Source organism: Carcharhinus amblyrhynchos, chromosome 9 (assembly GCF_965287045.1).
Source record: "Carcharhinus amblyrhynchos chromosome 9, sCarAmb.v2.hapA, whole genome shotgun sequence".
Classification (NCBI taxonomy): domain Eukaryota; kingdom Metazoa; phylum Chordata; class Chondrichthyes; order Carcharhiniformes; family Carcharhinidae; genus Carcharhinus; species Carcharhinus amblyrhynchos.
This window is the reverse complement of record NC_137332.1, coordinates 1,192,055-1,209,790: the sequence shown is the minus strand read 5'-3', so window position 1 is coordinate 1,209,790 and position 17,736 is coordinate 1,192,055. Positions and strand designations below refer to the sequence as shown.

The following is a 17,736-nucleotide window of genomic DNA, read 5'->3' as shown; positions in this document are numbered from 1 at the left end:
CTGACCCCCTCTCTGTATCTGCCTCTCTCTCTCTGTCCCTCTCTCTGTCTGTCTTCCCCTCCCTCTCTGTCCCTCTCTCTGTCTGTCTTCCTCTCTCTGTCTCTCTCTCTCTGTCCCTCTCTCTGTCTGTCTTCCCCTCTCTCTCTGTCCCTCTCTCTGTCTGTCTTCCTCTCTCTGTCTCTCTCTTTCTGTCCCTCTCTCTTTCTCTTTGTCCCTCTCTTTCTGCCTCTCTCTCTGTCTATCTCTCTGTCTCTCTGTGTCCCTCTCTCTTTCTCTTTCTCTCTCTCTCTCTTTCTGTCTCTCTCTCTGTCTATCTCTCTGTCTCCCTCTCTCTCTCTTTGTCCCTCTCTCTCTTTCTGTCCCTCTGGTCTCTCTGTCTCCCTCTCTTTCTGTCTCTCACTCTCTATCCCTCTCTGTGCGTCTCTCTCTCTCTGTCCCTCTCTCTTTGTCTGTCCTCTCTCCGTCTCCCTCTGTTTCTGTCCCTCACTCTCTGTTTCTCTGTTCCTCTGTCTCTGTCCCTCTCTCTCTGTCCCTCTCTCTCTGTCTCTCTGTCCCCCCCCCCCCCCTCACTGTCCCTCCGAGTGTCTTGGCTGAATCTGAAGTAATCAGTTTTTGGGGAGTTTTTGTGGGTGGTCAGTGGGTGGATGATGTGGATTTCAGTGAGGTGACTGGGTAAGTTTCAGGAGTTGATGATGAGCTGTCAGTCTCCTCCCCCCCCCAGCTCCCCCACCCCCTCCCCATCCTCTCCCCCCCATCCTGCAGTCTGGCAGAGCGGGGACAGGGTTTGGATTGGAGACTCCAGAGTGCTGGGGAACTCAGAGGGATCCTAACGCCAGCCGCACACTTCCTCCACTGATGGCTTTGTGAAGAGTGGCTTTGGGATTGTTTAGCTGTGTGGGACTGCCCGGAGGTGAAACTGACCCTGATTCCCACATTCCTGTAACAGGCAGGAGGATGGAGAGGTCGAACACTCGCTGGAAAAGCAGAAGGTGTCTGCGAGTCTGCACCTTATTCACACTAACATGTTTAACCTTCCTTCACGTTGCAGCTGTGAATGGAGGTGAGTTTCTGAATCTAACTCAGCAGAAAAATCCCCCAAACTCCCAACTTTCTTCCCAATGGTCTGTCTCTGTGTCCCTGTTTGTGTCTCTGTCTATATGCCTCTGTCTGTGTCCCTGTCTGTGTCCCTGTCTCCCTCTCTGTGTTTCCCTCGATCTCTCATTGTGTCACTCTGTGTGTGTGTAAGTGTGTGTCTATTTCTGTCTCTGAATTTCGCTGTATGTCCCCATCACCATCCTATCCACATTAATCTATTTCTCCCTTCCTATAATACTGCTCTATCCTCCTCATCCCTCTCTCAATATAACTCGATTTTCCCCTTTACTCCTTCACTCTGCCGACCCCTCACTACCTTTTACTTTTCTAATTATCTCTCCGTGTTATTTTTATCTATCTATCTCTCTATCTATCTGTCTATCTATCTACCTATCTGTCTATTTGTCTGTCTGTCTCTGTCCATATCTGCCTGTCTCTGTCAGTCACTCTGTCAATGATTCTCTATCCGACTCTCTCTCTATGTGTCTGCCTCCCTGTCTGTCTCTCTATCTGTCACTATCGGTCTGTATCTATCTGTTTGTCTGTCTCTCTCTCTCTGTCTCTATCTCTCTTCTGTCTCTCTGTCTGTCTCTCTCTCTACCTGTTTATCTGTCTCCCTCTCTGCCTCCCTGTCTTTCTCTGTCTCTGTCTCTCTGTCTGTCTCTCTCTCTATCTGTTTATCTGTCTCCCACTCTGTCTCTCTATCTTTCTCTGTCTTTGTCTGTCTGTCTGTGATAGACGGAAATGAAGTTGAATTCTATCCTGAAGCTACAGAGAGAGAGATTCTGGGTGTGGAGATTGTGTCTGAGTGTCGGTGGCCCCGGGGGGGTGGGGGAAGGGGGGCGGGGGGTGGTGGGGTGGGTCTGAACCGCCCCGTGGTCCACAAGGTGAACTGGAGCCGGCGCTGCTGAGGGTGAAGAGAGTGTGCTGGCATCGCAAGGGTTAAAGTGAATAGCAGCCCGTCCCTGGGGAAGGAGCAGCTTGTTAAATATTTGGTTAAGTTCTTGCTGAAATACCTGCTCACCGCTCACAGGCAGGGGCACAGTAGCTGCATTCTTTCCCAGGAACAGCTCACTTTGCACAACTGCTTTCGAAAATACCGTTTCATTCCAGCCAGTTCCTCAGTCAGACGCTGAATAGCATCTGACTGGAGTCTTTCAGCAAACCTGCAGAGACACTTCCATTCACCATCAGTTCCAGGGACTGAGAGACAGAGATCCGATTGGAATTCAGAATTGGGGAAAAGCTGTCAGAATCTCTCAGCACAAAAAGAGGCCATTCAACCCATTGTGCGTGTGCTGTCCCAATGTACCAACGATCCAATTCATTCCACTTTCCCATAGTCGAAAAGTTTATTTTTCCAGCATTTCTCCGATTGCCTTTTGAAGGTTATTATTGAATCTGCTTCCACCGCCCTTTCAGGCAGCACATTCCAGATCACAACAACTCACTGTGTCAAATAAATTCCCCTCATCTCCCCCTCTGGTTCTTTTCCCGATTCTCTTCAATCTGTGTCCCTCTGGTTACCCACCCTCCTGTCACTGCAAACACTTTCTCCTGATTTACTCCATCAAAACTCTTCCTGATTTTGAGCTCCTCTATTAAATCTCCTCCTAACTTTCTCTGCTCCAAGGAGAACAATCCCAGCTTCTCCAGTCTCTCCACATTCACCCAGGTCCCTCATCCCTGGGAACGTTCCAGTAAATCTCCTCCGCACCCTCTCCAAGACTCTGTCTCTATATTCTGGTGTATATAACATTGTGAATGTATTGTTCTGTATATTGCATATCTCCCGTAGGATGTACATTACAGACACAGCATAGATTATAGGTTATGCCCATGCCATATATGGTGGATAATGTATAGATAAGATATGTCCCACAGGTTGTATAGATAATGTATAGATTCTATACTGTTCACATGCCGCACATCACAGATATTGTATAAATTCTATACTATGTGCAGGACGTACTCAACTGATGTTGGATATTGATTATTTTTGGCTGGGATTATTGCCGGGATAGAGCTGGAGTACAAAAGTGTTTGGAAGAATTAGTTGCAAACCTAAAATCTTAGAAAGTGAAGGAAGTGAAATGAGTGCAGTGATGGGTGCAGCCTGTCCCACACCTCCCAGTCTGGGCAAGGTGACAAAGTGGGAGAATCAGACAGGATTCCCTTCCCCGTGATGCTGTCACTCAGCATTCCTGATGGCAGGAATGATACTGAACCGCCAAAGGGACCAAATGAGGAGGAGTCCCAGCTAGGGGGAAAGAGGATCAGTGTGTGAGAGAGAGAGAGAGTCTGTGTGTGTCTGTGTGTGTGAATGAACAGTGTGTAAGGATGTCTGTGAGTGACATAAAGAGTGTATGAGAGAGAGAGAGAGGATGATAGTGTATATGTAAGGGAGTGTGAGTGGGTGCAAGAGAGAGAAAGAATGTAAGTGTGCGAATAGGAGTGTGAATAAGTGTATAAGCGTGTGTATGAGAGAGAGAGAGTGAGTGAGAGTGAGAGAGAGTGAGAGAGTGAGTGAGAGAGTGAGAGAGTGAGAGTGTGAGAGAGAGTGTGAGAGAGAGTAAGAGAGTGTGAGAGTGAGAGTGTGAGTGAGAATGAGTGAGAGTGAGTGAGAGTGTGAATGTGAGAGTGTGAGAGAGTGCGAAAGTGAGTGTGAGAGAGAGAGAGTGAGAGTGTGATGGAGAGTGAGAGTGTGAGAGAGAGAGAGTGTGATGGAGAGTGAGAGTGTGAGTGAGAGAGAATGAGTGAGTGAGAGTGTGAGAGAGAGTGAGTGAGAGTGTGAGAGTGTGAATGAGAGAGAATGAGTAAGTGAGAGTGTGAGAGAGTGCGTAAGTGCGAGTATGAGAGAGAGAAAGTGAGAGTGTGATGGAGAGTGAGAGTGTGAGAAAGAGAGATTGACGAAAATTAAAGTGTAAAACATACAAGAAAGCGAGAGGCTTCCTCCCCAGTTTTTTCTGCAAATTAAGTAATGGGAATTTACGGCACTCTGGGCAATGCAGAAGCTGCAATGTGAATACACCAGGAGAGGAGGAGGGTGCTCTCAGCTTAGCCGTGAAGCCAGCTGCTGAGCCCTAGGGGCACCATTGCGCAGGCACCCTGATCTCCCAGTGTACACACAGGATATAGAGTGTACAGGGAGATGTGTCACCACCAACCCCCTCCCATATTACACCCCCCCCCATCCCAATGGACATTGCCCCGAACCCACAATCACAGCCCTGGTCCACCAACCACACATCACTTTCCAACCCTACAGATCTCCCCCTCAGGCCCTGCCACGTCTCAGGCCTTGGACCCTCTCAGGCCCTGTCCAGTCTCAGGCCCTGCCCCCTCTCAGGCCCTGCCCCCTCTCAGGCCCTGCCCCCCCTCAGGCCCTGCCCCCTCAGGCCCTGCCCCCTCTCAGGCCCTGCCCCCCCTCAGGCCCTGCCCCCTCTCAGGCCCTGGCCCCATGGGCACTGCCTGACCCGGCCCCAGGGGGCTTCAATGACCCTTTGTCCCACCAGTCATGCTGTCATGTTTGGTTCCCATTGGTGGGGACCATCTGTGATCCTTGCCGGTGGGACCTTGGCCGATGAGGCTGGACGACAGCATCCGGGGCTCGTTAGTGAAATGTGAAATGTTTCATTAATATTTAAATCAGCTTCACTCCTGTCCCGTGTGCCAGGCAGACTCTATCGGCAGAATGGGGCTGGTAACATCACGAGAGGTGGGAAAATGTGCACAACCCAATTTCCCAGCTCGCTCTGATCTTACCAAATTGACAAACCAATCAACCGATCTGATGAGCTGGTAAGATCCCACCCTGTGCATGTGTGAAAGAGTGTGTGTGTGTGTGTGTGTGAGTGAGTGCTTGTGTGTGAGAGTGTGAGACTGTATGTGTGTGAGAGTGTGAGAGCGTGTGAGTGTTTGTGTGTGTGTGTGTGAGAGTGTGTCTGTGAGAGTGTGTGTGTGTGTGTGTGTGTGTCTGAGAGCATGTGAGAGTGTGTGCACGAGTGTGTCTGTGCGAGAATGTGTGTGTCTGTGTGTGTGTGTGTGTGTGTGTGTGGGCAGTGGTGGTCAGAGTGTGCGGTGGTGGCTATGTATCAGTGTCTGTCTCTGTTCAGGCTCGAGCTGGTGAGATCAGGAATGCGCCAGTGGAGATTCTGTGCTGCTCTGACTCAGTGCAGACAGCAAGAGTGAGAACGTCACAAGGATTAACTGTTCCATTCACCTTGACTGGTATCCACGAGCAAATTGGAGCCAGTTCCACAGAGGCACAAACATCGGATTGAGAGGTGGTTTCCTCTCCTGGCAGCCTGGAGGGAATTGGTAATTCCAGCTCATTAATGCGGAGAGAGTGGGATGGGATTCTCAGGTCCTGGGTCCACCGGATAGAGAGAGATGTTCAGGGCCAGACTGCATCAACAAGGTGTGAATCTCCTGGGGTGAGACACAGACTGACTACTACTCCCATCACAGTCACTGGGGCAAACCGCAAACAGATCGAGTCAGAGGCTGGAATTTTATTGCAGAACGGCGTTCTCCACTGGTCTTGGGTGGCCGAGGAGGTAAAATTCCAGGTATAGAATCATACAGCACAGAAAAGACCCTTCAGCCCATCGAGTCTGCACCGACAATATCTATCACTAACCTCACACAAACCCCATTTGTTCCATATCCTTGAATTTTATGACATTTGAAGTGCTCACCTTAATGGTTATAATGTTTCCGGTCTCCATTACCTTCCCAGGCAGCACATTCCCACCACCCTCTGAATGAGAAAGTGTTTTCTCAAATCCCCTCTGAACCTCCTGCCCCTCACCCTTTAACTCTGCCCCCTTGTGACTGACCCCTCAACCAAGGGGAACAGTTGCTCCCTATTCACCCTGTCCACACCCCTCAGAATCTTACTCACCTCAATCATTTCCCCCCTCAGCCTTCTCTGCTCCAATGAGAATGACCCAAGCCTATCGAATCTCTCCTTAAAGCTCAAACGCCCCATTGCAGGCAGCATCCTGGTGAACCTTCTCTGTATCCCCTCTACTGCTATCACATTCCTCATTTAGCGAGGTGACCAGAACTGCACACAGCGCTCCTACTGTGGCCTAACCAAAGCTCTGTACAATCCAACATTACACAAGACCAGAGGATATAGGAGCCGAATTAGGACATCCAGCCCATCGAATCTGCTCCCCCATTCAATCATGGCTGATATTTTTCTCAACCCTATTCTTCCACCTTTTCCCCATAACCCCTAATCCTATTATTAATCAAGAATCTATCTATCTCTGTCTTAAAGACACTCAATGACCCGGCCCTCCACAGCCTTCTGCGGCAAAGAGTTCCACAGATTCACCACTCTCTGGCTGAAGAAATTCCTCCTTGTCACTGTTTTAAAGGATCGTCCCTTTACCCTGAGGTTGTGCCCTCTGGTCCTAATTATTCCTATTAGTGGAAACATCCCCTCCACGTCCACTCTATCCAAGCCGTATCTGTAAATTTCAATAAGATCTCCCTCATCCTTCTAAACTCTAACGAGTACAGACCCCAAGTCCTCAACCCATTCCTCATACGTGAAGCCTTTAATTCCTGGGTGATTCCTGTGAACCTCCTCTGGATCCATTCCAAGACCAGCACATCCTTCCTTAGATAAGGGGCCCAAATTGCTCAAAATATTCCAAATGTGGCCTGAGACAGCTGCAGAAGTACATGGAACATAGAACAGTACAGCACAGTACAGACCCTTCGGCCCTTGATGTTGTGCTGAGCTATGTCCAAACCCAAGATCAAGCTATCCCACTCCCTATCATTCTGGAGTGCTCCATGTGCCTATCCAATAACCGCTTGAAAGTTCCTAAAGTGTCCGACTCCACTATCACAGCAGGCAGTGCATTCCACACCCCAAACACTCTCTGAGTGAAGAATCTACCTCGGACATCCCTCCTATATCTCCCACCATGAACCTTATAGTTATGCCCCCTAGTAACAGCTACATCCACCCGAGGAAGTAATCTCTGCACGTCCACTCTTTCAATCCCCCTCATCATCTTATAAACCTCTATTAAGTCGCCTCTCATCCTCCTCCACTCTAAAGAGAAAAGCCCCAGCTCCCTCAATCTTTCCTCATAAGACCTACCCTCCAAACCAGGCAGCATCCTGGTAAATCTCCTCTGCACTCTCTCCAATGCTTCCACATCCTTCTTATAGTGAGGTGACCAGAACTGAACACAATATTCCAAATGTGGTCACACCAAGGTCCGGTACAGTTGCAGCATAACCCCACGGCTCTTAAACTCAAACCCCCTGTTAATAAACACTAACACACTATAAGCCTTCTTCACGGCTCTATCCACTTGAGTGGCAACCTTCAGAGATCTGTGGATATGAACCCCAAGATCTCTCTGTTCCTCCACATTCCTCAGAACCCTGCCGTTGACCCTGTAATCCGCATTCAAGTTTGTCCTACCAAAATGAATCACCTCACACTTATCAGGGTTAAACTCCATCTGCCACTTTTCTGCCCAGCTCTGCATCCTATCAATGTCTCTTTGCAGCCTACAAGAGCCCTCCACCTCATCCACTACTCCACCAATCTTGGTGTCATCAGCAAATTTACTAACCCACCCTTCAGCCCCCTCTTCCAAGTCATTGATAAAAATCACAAATAGCAGAGGACCCAGCACTGACCCCTGTGGTACACCGCTGGTAACTGGCCTCCAGTCTGAAAATTTTCCCTCCACCACCACCCTCTGTCTTCTATGAGACAGACAGTTATTTATCAAATCGGCCAAATTTCCTTCCATCTCACACCTCCTTACTTTCTTCATGAGCCGACCGTGGGGAACCTTATCAAACACCTTACTAAAATCCATGTATACGACATCAACTGCTCTACCTTCGTCTACACACTTAGTGACCTCCTCAAAGAATTCAGTTAAATTTGTGAGGCAGGACTTACCCCTCACGAAACTGTGCTGACTATCCCGGATTAAGCTGCACCTTTTTTAAATGGTCATTTTATTTCCTGAGTCAGTTTTCAGAAAGACAAAGGAACAGAATAATGATTTGAATCAGAAATCCTCACAGCCCAGTGTTTCTGTGAAAGAGTTATCCAGTTCCTCGGACTCACACTGTTCTCTCTCACACTCTGACATATCCCATTGCCTCTCTGGAAGTTCCGGTAGAATCTGATCCACCCACACTTACAGCTAATGCATCCTAAAAACACACTGACTGTGAGTGAAATCATTTCTCCTTATTGCCCCTCACCACAGAATTGTTAAGATGAGAAAGAGGCCGTTTGGCCCATCACCAGCCTCCAAATGAGCAATTCTCTGAGTTCCATCCTCCTGCCTTCCCTTTGTCACCTGCACATTAACAGCTAACAGTTTAACTCCCTTTGGAAAGCTTCAATTGAACCTGTTTCTACCACATTCAGACTGTCCATTACACATCTCAACCACTCACTGGGCCAGTCATTTCCCCAATTATGTTAATTTGATTATCTTTAATTACTGACCGCACTCCAAAGGAAACACTTTCTCCTTATTTACTCAATCAAACAGCCTTCCGAGTTTTGAACAGCCCAACTAATTCTCCTGTGAAACTCTGTTCAGGAGAACACTCCCAGTGTATCCAATCTCTTCACATTCACTCAAGTCCCTCTTGGAGCTGAAGACAAAGGCACCAAGACAAAAAGCAACAACTCATAAAGGACACAAAAACCTGGGGAGAAGCAGAGAGACAGAGATAGGTGGAAAAAAACAGAGGTCCCAGTAAGGGAAGGAGACAGAGAAAATAGGGAGTGTATCTCATAATCGTTTATAGTGTGGAGGTGTGCACCACATGTAAAGGTTAGGAACCATTGATTGTGTTACTGGAGCTGCACCCATCCAGCAAGTGGAGAGTATAGAGAGTCAGGAGGTGAGTTACTCACCACAGGAATTCTATCCTTTGACCTGCTCTGGTAGCCAGAGTGTTTATTTATATGTTTGAGTACCTGGTCAGTGGTAACCCCCAGGATGTTGATAGTGAGGGATTCTGTGATGGTAACCCCCAGGATGTTGATAGTGGGGGGATTCTGTGATGGTAACCCTCAAGATGTTGATAGTGGGGGGGATTCAGTGATGGTAACCCCCAGGGTGTTGATAGTGAGGGGATTCAGTGATGGTAACCCCTAGGATGTTGATAGTGGGGGGATTCCACGATGGTTACACCACTGAATGTCCATGACAATATTTGCAGCAAGTCCTTCCCACCCATCACTCAGTGACCCACAGTGGGTCCCAGTCCAGCAATGTCTCCAGTTAAAATTCTCATCCCTCCATCAGCTATCCCTTCTCAATCTTTGGAATCTCCTCCAGCATTCTAACTGTCCACAATCTTTGCTTTCCTCCAATTCCGGCCTCTTGAATATCCCTAGTTTTAATCACGCCAGGAACCTCAGTGAATGTGGAGAGACTGGAGAAGCTGGGATTGTTCTCCTGGGAGCAGAAGAAGGTTGAGGAGATTTAATAGAGGAGCTCAAAATCAGGAAGAGTTTTGATGGAGTAAATCAGGAGAAAGTGTTTGCAGTGACAGGAGGGTGGGTAACCAGAGGGACACAGATTGAAGAGAATCGGGAAAAGAACCAGAGGGGGAGATGAGGGGAATTTATTTGACACAGTGAGTTGTTGTGATCTGGAATGTGCTGCCTGAAAGGCCGGTGGAAGCAGATTCAATAATAACTTTCAAAAGGGAATTGGAGAGCGATTTGAAAAGAAAACATCTTGTAGAGTGCTGGGGAAAGGGTTGGGGAGTGAGAGGAATTGGATAGTTTGTTCAGTTCAACAAACTGGCTCCAACACGAAGGGATGATCTTATGAAAAATCTTCTCTGTCCAGGTCAAGGGTGAGAACAGGAGAGTTTCTGATCAGCTTTTTGGGAAAGTCCAAATCTGCGATCTTATACACACCTTTCGTGAAAAAAACCCAGCAAAAACATTTTCTCACCTGCAGGGGGAGGGGGTGGGTTTTAAACTGCTAGATTGCTGGCTGAGAGAAGCAGATGGCGCCATTGCGCATGCGCGGGTCCTTCTGCACTGAGCAGAGAGACCTGTCAACCTCTGCCTCTCTCAACCAGCCTCCATTGCTGAAAGAAAGCTTCCCTCCAGCTACCCAGAAGTCCACGACCTATCGTGACTCCCCACAGCCAGACTATTTGACCCCCGCCACCCCTCTCCTTTCAGATTGGCACCGCTTCTGCCACCCCCCCCAACATTGATTTGCCTGCTCTGTTCTGGCCCCACCTCCCAGAAGGCCCTTCTACTCAGGCCCTGCTCCCTTAGCACCACCCAGTACATGGTAGGCAGTACCAGGGTTCCAGGCTGGCAATGCCAGGGTGCCACTGCAAAGGGCATTCCCCCCCACCACCCCCCCCCTCCCCCCCTCCACTTGCCTCTGACCTCCTGGGAAGGCCTCACTGGCCTCTGATTCTACCAGCAAGGCCATCATATCAGGTCCCCGTTGATAGGGGACCATACGTGATCCTTGCCAGCGAGACCAGCCCCCAGCAAGCACAGAGGCAACTCAGCCCAGACGATAGCGTCCCGGGCTCACTAATTTCATTTAAATAATATTTAAATCTGATTTAAATAATTTATTCAGCCTCTTGCCAGAAATGTGTGTGAGGGGATGATTGTGTTGGATATCTAGTGCTGGAAAATCACCAGCTTTCCCAGCTTTCTCCTGCTATCTTACTGGCTGACTGATAAATAAACTTTAAAGTTAAGGGTGTGATGGTAGCATTGCCCCCCGGGGATCACTGCACCCCTCCAATTACAGACTCTCGAATACTCCTGCGTTCAGTCTTGGTCGTTCCTTCAGCTTCTTTGGCTCGAATCTCCTCCTGAAACATCTCCACTTCACTCCCCTCCTTGAAGATACAGTCAGAAGTCTCACAACACCAGGTTAAAGTCCAACAGGTTTATTTGAAATCACGAGCTTTTGGAACACTGCTTATTTGTTAGTCACAAATAAGGCTTACATTAATACTGCAATGAAGTTACTGTGAAATTCCCCAAGCCATCACATTCCAGCGCCTGTTTGGGTCAGTGCACCCTAACCAGCATGTTTTTCAGACTGTGGGAGGAAACCGGAGCTCCCGGAGGAAACCCATGCAGGCACGGGGAGAATGTGCAGGCTCCACACAGACAGTGACCTGAGCCGGGAATCGAACCCGGGTCCCTGGCACTGTGAGGCAGCAGCGCTAACCACTGTGTCAATGTGCTGCTCCAAAGTGTTACTCCATCCAAAGTGAATCACCTCACATTTTTCAAGATTAAATTCCATTTACCATTTATCTGCCCATTTGATCAAGTTGTCCACATCTTCCTGTAACCCAAGGCACTCAGACTCACTGTTAACACCCGGCCAATCTTTGTGTCATCAACAGGTTGACCTCACAGAGTGCGAGAAACTTCTCCAACAATCCACCCCCCACCGCTCCCCCCTCTGCTCCCCACATCGCTCCCCCCCGCTCAGGTGCCCCCTCTGCTCCCTGTCACTGCCCTCTGCTCCCCCCTCTGCTCCCTGCCCGCTTCCTCCTCCGCTCCTCACACCGCTCCCCCCCACCTCAGGTACCCCCTCTGTTCTCTCCACCCCCCACCGCTCCCCCCCCGCTCCCCACATCGCTCCCCCCCACTCAGGTACCCCCTCTGCTCCCTGTCACTGCCTTCTGCTCCCCCCTCTGCTCCCTGCCCGCTCCCTCCTCTGCTCCCCCCACCGGTCCCCCCACTCCTCAGGTACCCCCTCTGTTCTCCCCACCCCCCACCGCTCCCCCCTCTGCTCCCCACACTGCTCCCCCCCCCTCAGGTACCCCCTCTGCTCCCTGTCACTGCCCTCTGCTCCCCGCCCGCTCCCCCCCGGCTCCCTCCTCTGCTCCCCCCACCGGTCCCCCCACTCCTCAGGTACCCCCTCTGCTCTCCCCACCCCCACCGCTCCCCTCTCCACTCCCCCCCCCGCTCCTATCATTTTCTAAACTGTTAACATGTCCAGCAGTGGGCTGGCTGGATGGATACAGAACTGCCTTGGTTCTCGGAGAGGAGCGGGGGAAGGGTGTTTTTTTTAGAATGGAGATCTGTAGCTAGTGGCGTTCCGCAGGGATCAGTGCTGGGACCTCTGCTGTTTGTAATATATATAAATGATCTGGAGGAGAATATGGGTGGCCTGATTAGTAAGTTTGCAGATGACAGGAAGATTGGTGGAGTTGCTGGGGATTGTCAGAGGATACAACACGATATAGATCAGTTGGAGACTTGGGTGGAGAGATGGCAGATGGAGTTTAATCCGGACAAATGTGAGGTAATGAATTTTGGAAGGTCTGATACAGGAAGGGAGTATCCTGTAAATGATAGAACCGTTCAAAGCATCAACATACAGAGAGACCTGGGTGTACAGGCCCACAGTTCCCCAAAAATGACAACACAAGTGGATAAAGTGGTCAAGAAGGCATATGGAAGGCTTGTCTTCATTGGTCAGGGGACAAAGTATAACAATTGGTGGGTCATGTTCCAACTGTAATGAACTTTAGTGAGACCACATTTGGAATAGTGCGTACAGTTCTGGTCACCACATGAACAGAAGGATGTGGAGGCTTTGGAGAGGGTACAGAAAAGATTTACCAGGATGTTGCCTGATATGGAGGGCATTAGCTATGAGGAGAGGTTGGAGAAACTTGGTTTGTTTTCACATGAATGTCAGAGGCTGAGGGGAGACCGGATAGAAGTCTACAGAATGAAGAGAGGCACAGACAGAGTGGATAGTCAGAGTCTTTTCCCCGGGTAGAAATGGCAATTACGAGGGGACAGAGGCTTAAGGTAAAAGGGGAAAGTTTAAAGGAAATGTGAGAGGCAGGTTTTTTTACATAGAGGGTGGTAAGTAGCTGGAATGCACTGCCAGAGAAGGGGATAGAATCAGATACAATAGCAACATTTAAGAGGCATCTCGACAGAGAGGTGGCTATGCAGCGGAAGAGAGATAGGGACTGCGTAGAGGCAAAAGATATTTTATTTAGAAAGGCATCATGTGTCAGCACAGGCTTGGTGGGCCGAAGGGCCTGGACTGTTCTTTGTTTTTCATTAATGTAGCGGTTCTGTTACTGAGTTGGCTTATTGTCTGGCGAGTGAGGATTTGGTGCTTGGAATGTGCACATTCTTTTTCATGTGTCTTGGCAGATGTGAAAGATGTGAAGCTATTTTGCTTCTGTTTGTGTGAAAGCCAAGATTAACAATAATTTATCCTGAGAATTCTGAGATCACATTGTGTTCTCCAATCCAAAACTGGAATTACAGCTAAACTTCCAAAAAAGTTGCAAGGGTTCGAATTAAAGATATGTATTTGGGAGAATGGATATCACCAACGGTTCCTGCACTGGGAATCATTCAAATTCTTTTCCAGCAAGGCTTGTATAGCTTCTCATAGCTGTCACATTTGAATCCTGGATCCTCAGATACGCCAACCAGCGTTAGCATCCAAACTGCATTAAATGTTCCATCAGCACTGGGATTCTGGGGCAGCGATCCAACTTAAAAGTGGAGCAAATACTGGATTCACACTGTACCCTGGGTAAAATCCAAGAAATTGTGGTGATTATTTCATTGGACAGTGAGGCAGAGGTTTGTTGTGACTGAGAGAGTGTTTCCAGTGGGGTTTGGCTGGACTCAGTGCTGCTTCTATTGATATCTGTGTTGTTTATTAATGATTTAGATTAAAATTATAGAAACACAGAGGGACCTGGGGGTGCAAGTCCACAAATCCTTAAAGGTGGCAGCACAGGTGGAGAAGGTGGTGAAGAAGGCATATGGTCTGCTTGCCTTTATAGGATGGGGTATAGAGTGTAAAAGCTGGAGTCTGATGTTGCAGCTGTATAGAACGCTGGTTAGGCCACATTTGGAATACTGCGTCCAATTCTGGTTGCCACACTACCGGAAGGACGTGGAGGCTTTGGAGAGAGTGCAGAGAAGGTTTACCAGGATGTTGCCTGGTATGGAGGGTATTAGCTATGAGGAGAGATTGGGTAAACTGGGGTTGTTCTCCCTGGAAAGACGGAGAATGAGGGGAGACCTAATAGAGGTATATAAAATTATGAGGGGTATCAATAGGGTGAACAGTGGGAAGCTTTTTCCCAGGTCGGAGGTGACGATCACGAGGGGTCACAGGTTCAAGGTGGGGGGGGGAGAGGTTTAACTCAGATATCAGAGGGACATTTTTTACACAGAGGGTGGTGGGGGCTTGGAAGGCACTGCCAAGTAGCTAGGATCATTTAAGAATGACCTGGATAGTCACATGAGCAGACTGGGAATGGAGGGATACAAACAAATGGTCTAGTTGGACCAATGTGCAGCACAGGCTTGGAGGGCCGAAGGGCCTGTTTCCTGTGCTGTTCTTTGTTCTCAGGGAGTGTGATTAAGAAGCTTGTCGATGATACAGAAGTTGATTGTGTCATTGAGAGTGAGGCAGAAACTTGTAAATCGCAGGAGGGTATCAATGGACTGATCAGGTGGCTAGAACAATAACAAATAGGATTCAATCTGGAGAAGTGAGGATGAGATTTACCAGCCCTGCCCCAAAACCGGAAAATCCCACCCGAGATCAACAGACCTCTCTATGGCCCTCCCCTCGTCCACTCCGATTTCCATGGTGGACGGAATGGGAACATTTGCCCCCAAGGGTTTGGGGAGGACAAACAAGGACAAAGGAATAGAGAGGAAATGGTGGGAAGTTGAGAGATGTTGAGGAACAAAGGGAGCTTGGGGTGCGTATCCACAGATCCCTGAGGGTGGTGGAACAGGTAGATAAGGTGGAGTTAAAAAGGTGTTTGAAATACTTTCCTTTGTTGACCGAGGCGCTGGATATAAGAGCAGGGAGTTACTGCTGGACCTGGATAAAACATTAGTTAGAGCACAGCTCAAATACTGAGCACTGGGTCACTGTGTCACAGAAGGATGTGTCACACTGAGAGGGTACAGAGCAGTTTTACCAGGATGTCATGGGAATGGAGAATTTTACCTCTGAGGAACGATTGGAGAGTTTGGGCTGGATTTGTGTGGAACCGGTGAGTGTGAGGAGAGAGTTAATTGAGGTGAATAAAATGATGAGGGGCCTAAGCAGAATGGATAATACCACAGGGATCAGTGCTGGGTCCCGTGCTGCTTGTAGTCTACATTAATGATCTAGATGTGAATGTAGGGGGTCTAATCAGCAAGTTTGGAAAGTGTTGGCGTGGTGTGAATAGTGGAGAGGAAAGCTTTCAATTAGATGCAGAGGAGAGTCACCGGGATGTGGGTGTTTCAGATATGAAGGGAGATTGGTCAGGCTGGGGTTGTTTCCCTTGGCTGAGGGGGGACCGGATTGAGGTGTACAGAATTATGAGGGACACAGATAGGGTAAATAGGAAGAAGGATTTCCCCTCAGTGGAGGCCTCACTAACCAGAGGGCGGAGGTTTAAGGTGTGAGTCAGAGGGTTTGGGGGGGATTGAGTTTTCACTCATAGGGTGGTGGGAATGTGGAACTCACTGCCTGAAAGGGGAGTAGAGGCAGGAACCCTCATATTTAAGAAGCATTTTAATGAGCAGTTGAAACGCCAAAGCAGACAGGGCTACAGACCAAGTGTTGGGAAATGGGATAGGTGCTAGATGACCAGCCTGGGCATGATGGGCTGAAGAACATAACATAAGAACATAAGAAATAGGAGCAGGAGTAGGCCATCTAGCCCTTCGAGCCTGACCCGCCATTCAATAAGATCATGTCTGATCTGTCGTGTCTCAGTTCCACATTCCCGCCCTCTCCCCATAACCCTTAATCCCCTCTCTTATCAAAAACCCATCAACCCGCCTCTTTCTGTGCAGTAAAACCCTATGGGTCCTTTCAATGAGTAGACAGGACGATATCGTGGAGGAATATAGTCATTGGTAGATGGATTAATAGGAAAAGAAAGGAACTCGTTGCCTGAAAGAACATAAGAACATAAGAAATAGGAGCAGGAATAGGCCATCTGGCCCTTCGAGCTTGCCCCGCCATTCAATAAGATCATGGCTGATCTGTCGCTGCTCAGTTCCACTTTCTCGCCCTCTCCCCATAACCCTTAATCCCCTCTCTTATCAAAAACCCATCAACCCGCGTCTTAAAAATATTTAGCGAGGCAGCCTCCACCACTTCAACGGGCAGAGAATTCCAGAGATTCACCACCCTTTGAGTGAATAAGTTCCTCCTCAACTCCGTTCTAAACCGCCCCCCTTTTATCTTGAGGCTGTGCCCCCTAGTCCTACTGTCTTTTTTGAGCGGGAAGAGTCTCTCCACCTCTATCCTATCCATCCCATTCATCATCTTATACGTCTCAATGAGATCTCCCCTCATTCTTCTAAACTCTAACGAGTACAAGCCCAGTTTATTCAGCCTCTCCTCATAGCTCAACCCCCTCAACTCCGGTATCAGCCTAGTAAACCTCCTCTGCACTCCCTCCAGGGCCAAAATATCCTTGCGCAGGTGCGGCACCCAAAACTGCACACAGTACTCCAGCTGCGGCCTCACCAATGCCCTATACAGCTGCAGCAAGACCTCCCTACTTTTATATTCAATCCCCCTCGCTATGAAGGCCAGCATCCCATTCGCCTTCCTGACCACCTGCTGCACCTGCAAGCTGGGTTTTTGCGACTCATGCACAAGGACCCCGAGGTCCCTCTGCACCGTTGCCTGCTGCAGTTTTTCGCCCCGTAAGTAATAGTCCTTCCTACCATTCTTCCTACCAAAGTGGACCATCTCACACTTGCCAACATTAAATTCCATTTGCCATTTCCTGGCCCATTCGCCCAGCCTATCTAGATCCTTCTGCAGACTCTCCACACCCTCCGCACAATTTGCCGTTCCCCCAATCTTGGTGTCATCAGCAAATTTCGACACTCTACACTCGGTTCCCTCCTCCAGATCATCTATATAAATGGTAAAAAGCTGAGGCCCCAGCACCGACCCCTGGGGCACTCCACTAGTCACCATCCGCCAATCCGAATAGCACCCGTTGATCCCCACTCTCTGCCTCCTACTTGACAACCAATCCTCTATCCACACTAACACCCTACCCCCAACTCCATGTCCCTCGACCTTCTGCAATAATCTCTTGTGAGGTACCTTGTCAAACGCCTTCTGAAAATCTAGAAAGACCACATCCACCGGCTCTCCTCTATCCACCGCCCTAGACACATCCTCATAGAACTCCAGTAAATTTGTCAGACACGACTTGCCTTTAATGAAACCGTGCTGCGTCTGCTCTATCAAGCAATTCCCTTCAAGATGCCTCGCAATTTCCTCCTTAATGACAGATTCTAACATTTTACCTACCACAGACGTTAAATTAACCGGCCTATAATTCCCCGCCTTTTGCCTGGCACCCTTCTTAAACAATGGCGTAACATTAGCCGTTTTCCAATCATCCGGCACTTCCCCGGAATCCAGCGACGTTTGGAAAATAACCACCAAGGCATCCACTATCACCTCCGCCATTTCTTTCAGAACCCTCGGATGCATTCCATCCGGTCCTGGGGACTTGTCCACAATCAGCCCCTCCAGTCTGTCGAGCACCGCCTTTCTAGTAACAGTAATGTCATTAAGACCCTCCAGT

The 17,736-nt window shown here is 48.9% G+C and overlaps 1 protein-coding gene across 1 annotated transcript in view; it reads left to right on the top strand.

Annotated features, from left to right (window-relative positions):
* The first annotated feature begins 954 nt into the window (after positions 1 to 954).
* The window catches only part of col11a1a (collagen, type XI, alpha 1a), a 443,284-nt gene continuing 426,502 nt past the window's right edge, over positions 955 to 17,736 (top strand). Inside the window, exon 1 of the mRNA XM_080195067.1 lies at positions 955 to 1,060. Coding sequence (XP_080051193.1) covers positions 955 to 1,060 — 106 coding nt within the window. The remainder of the gene's footprint in view (positions 1,061 to 17,736) is intronic.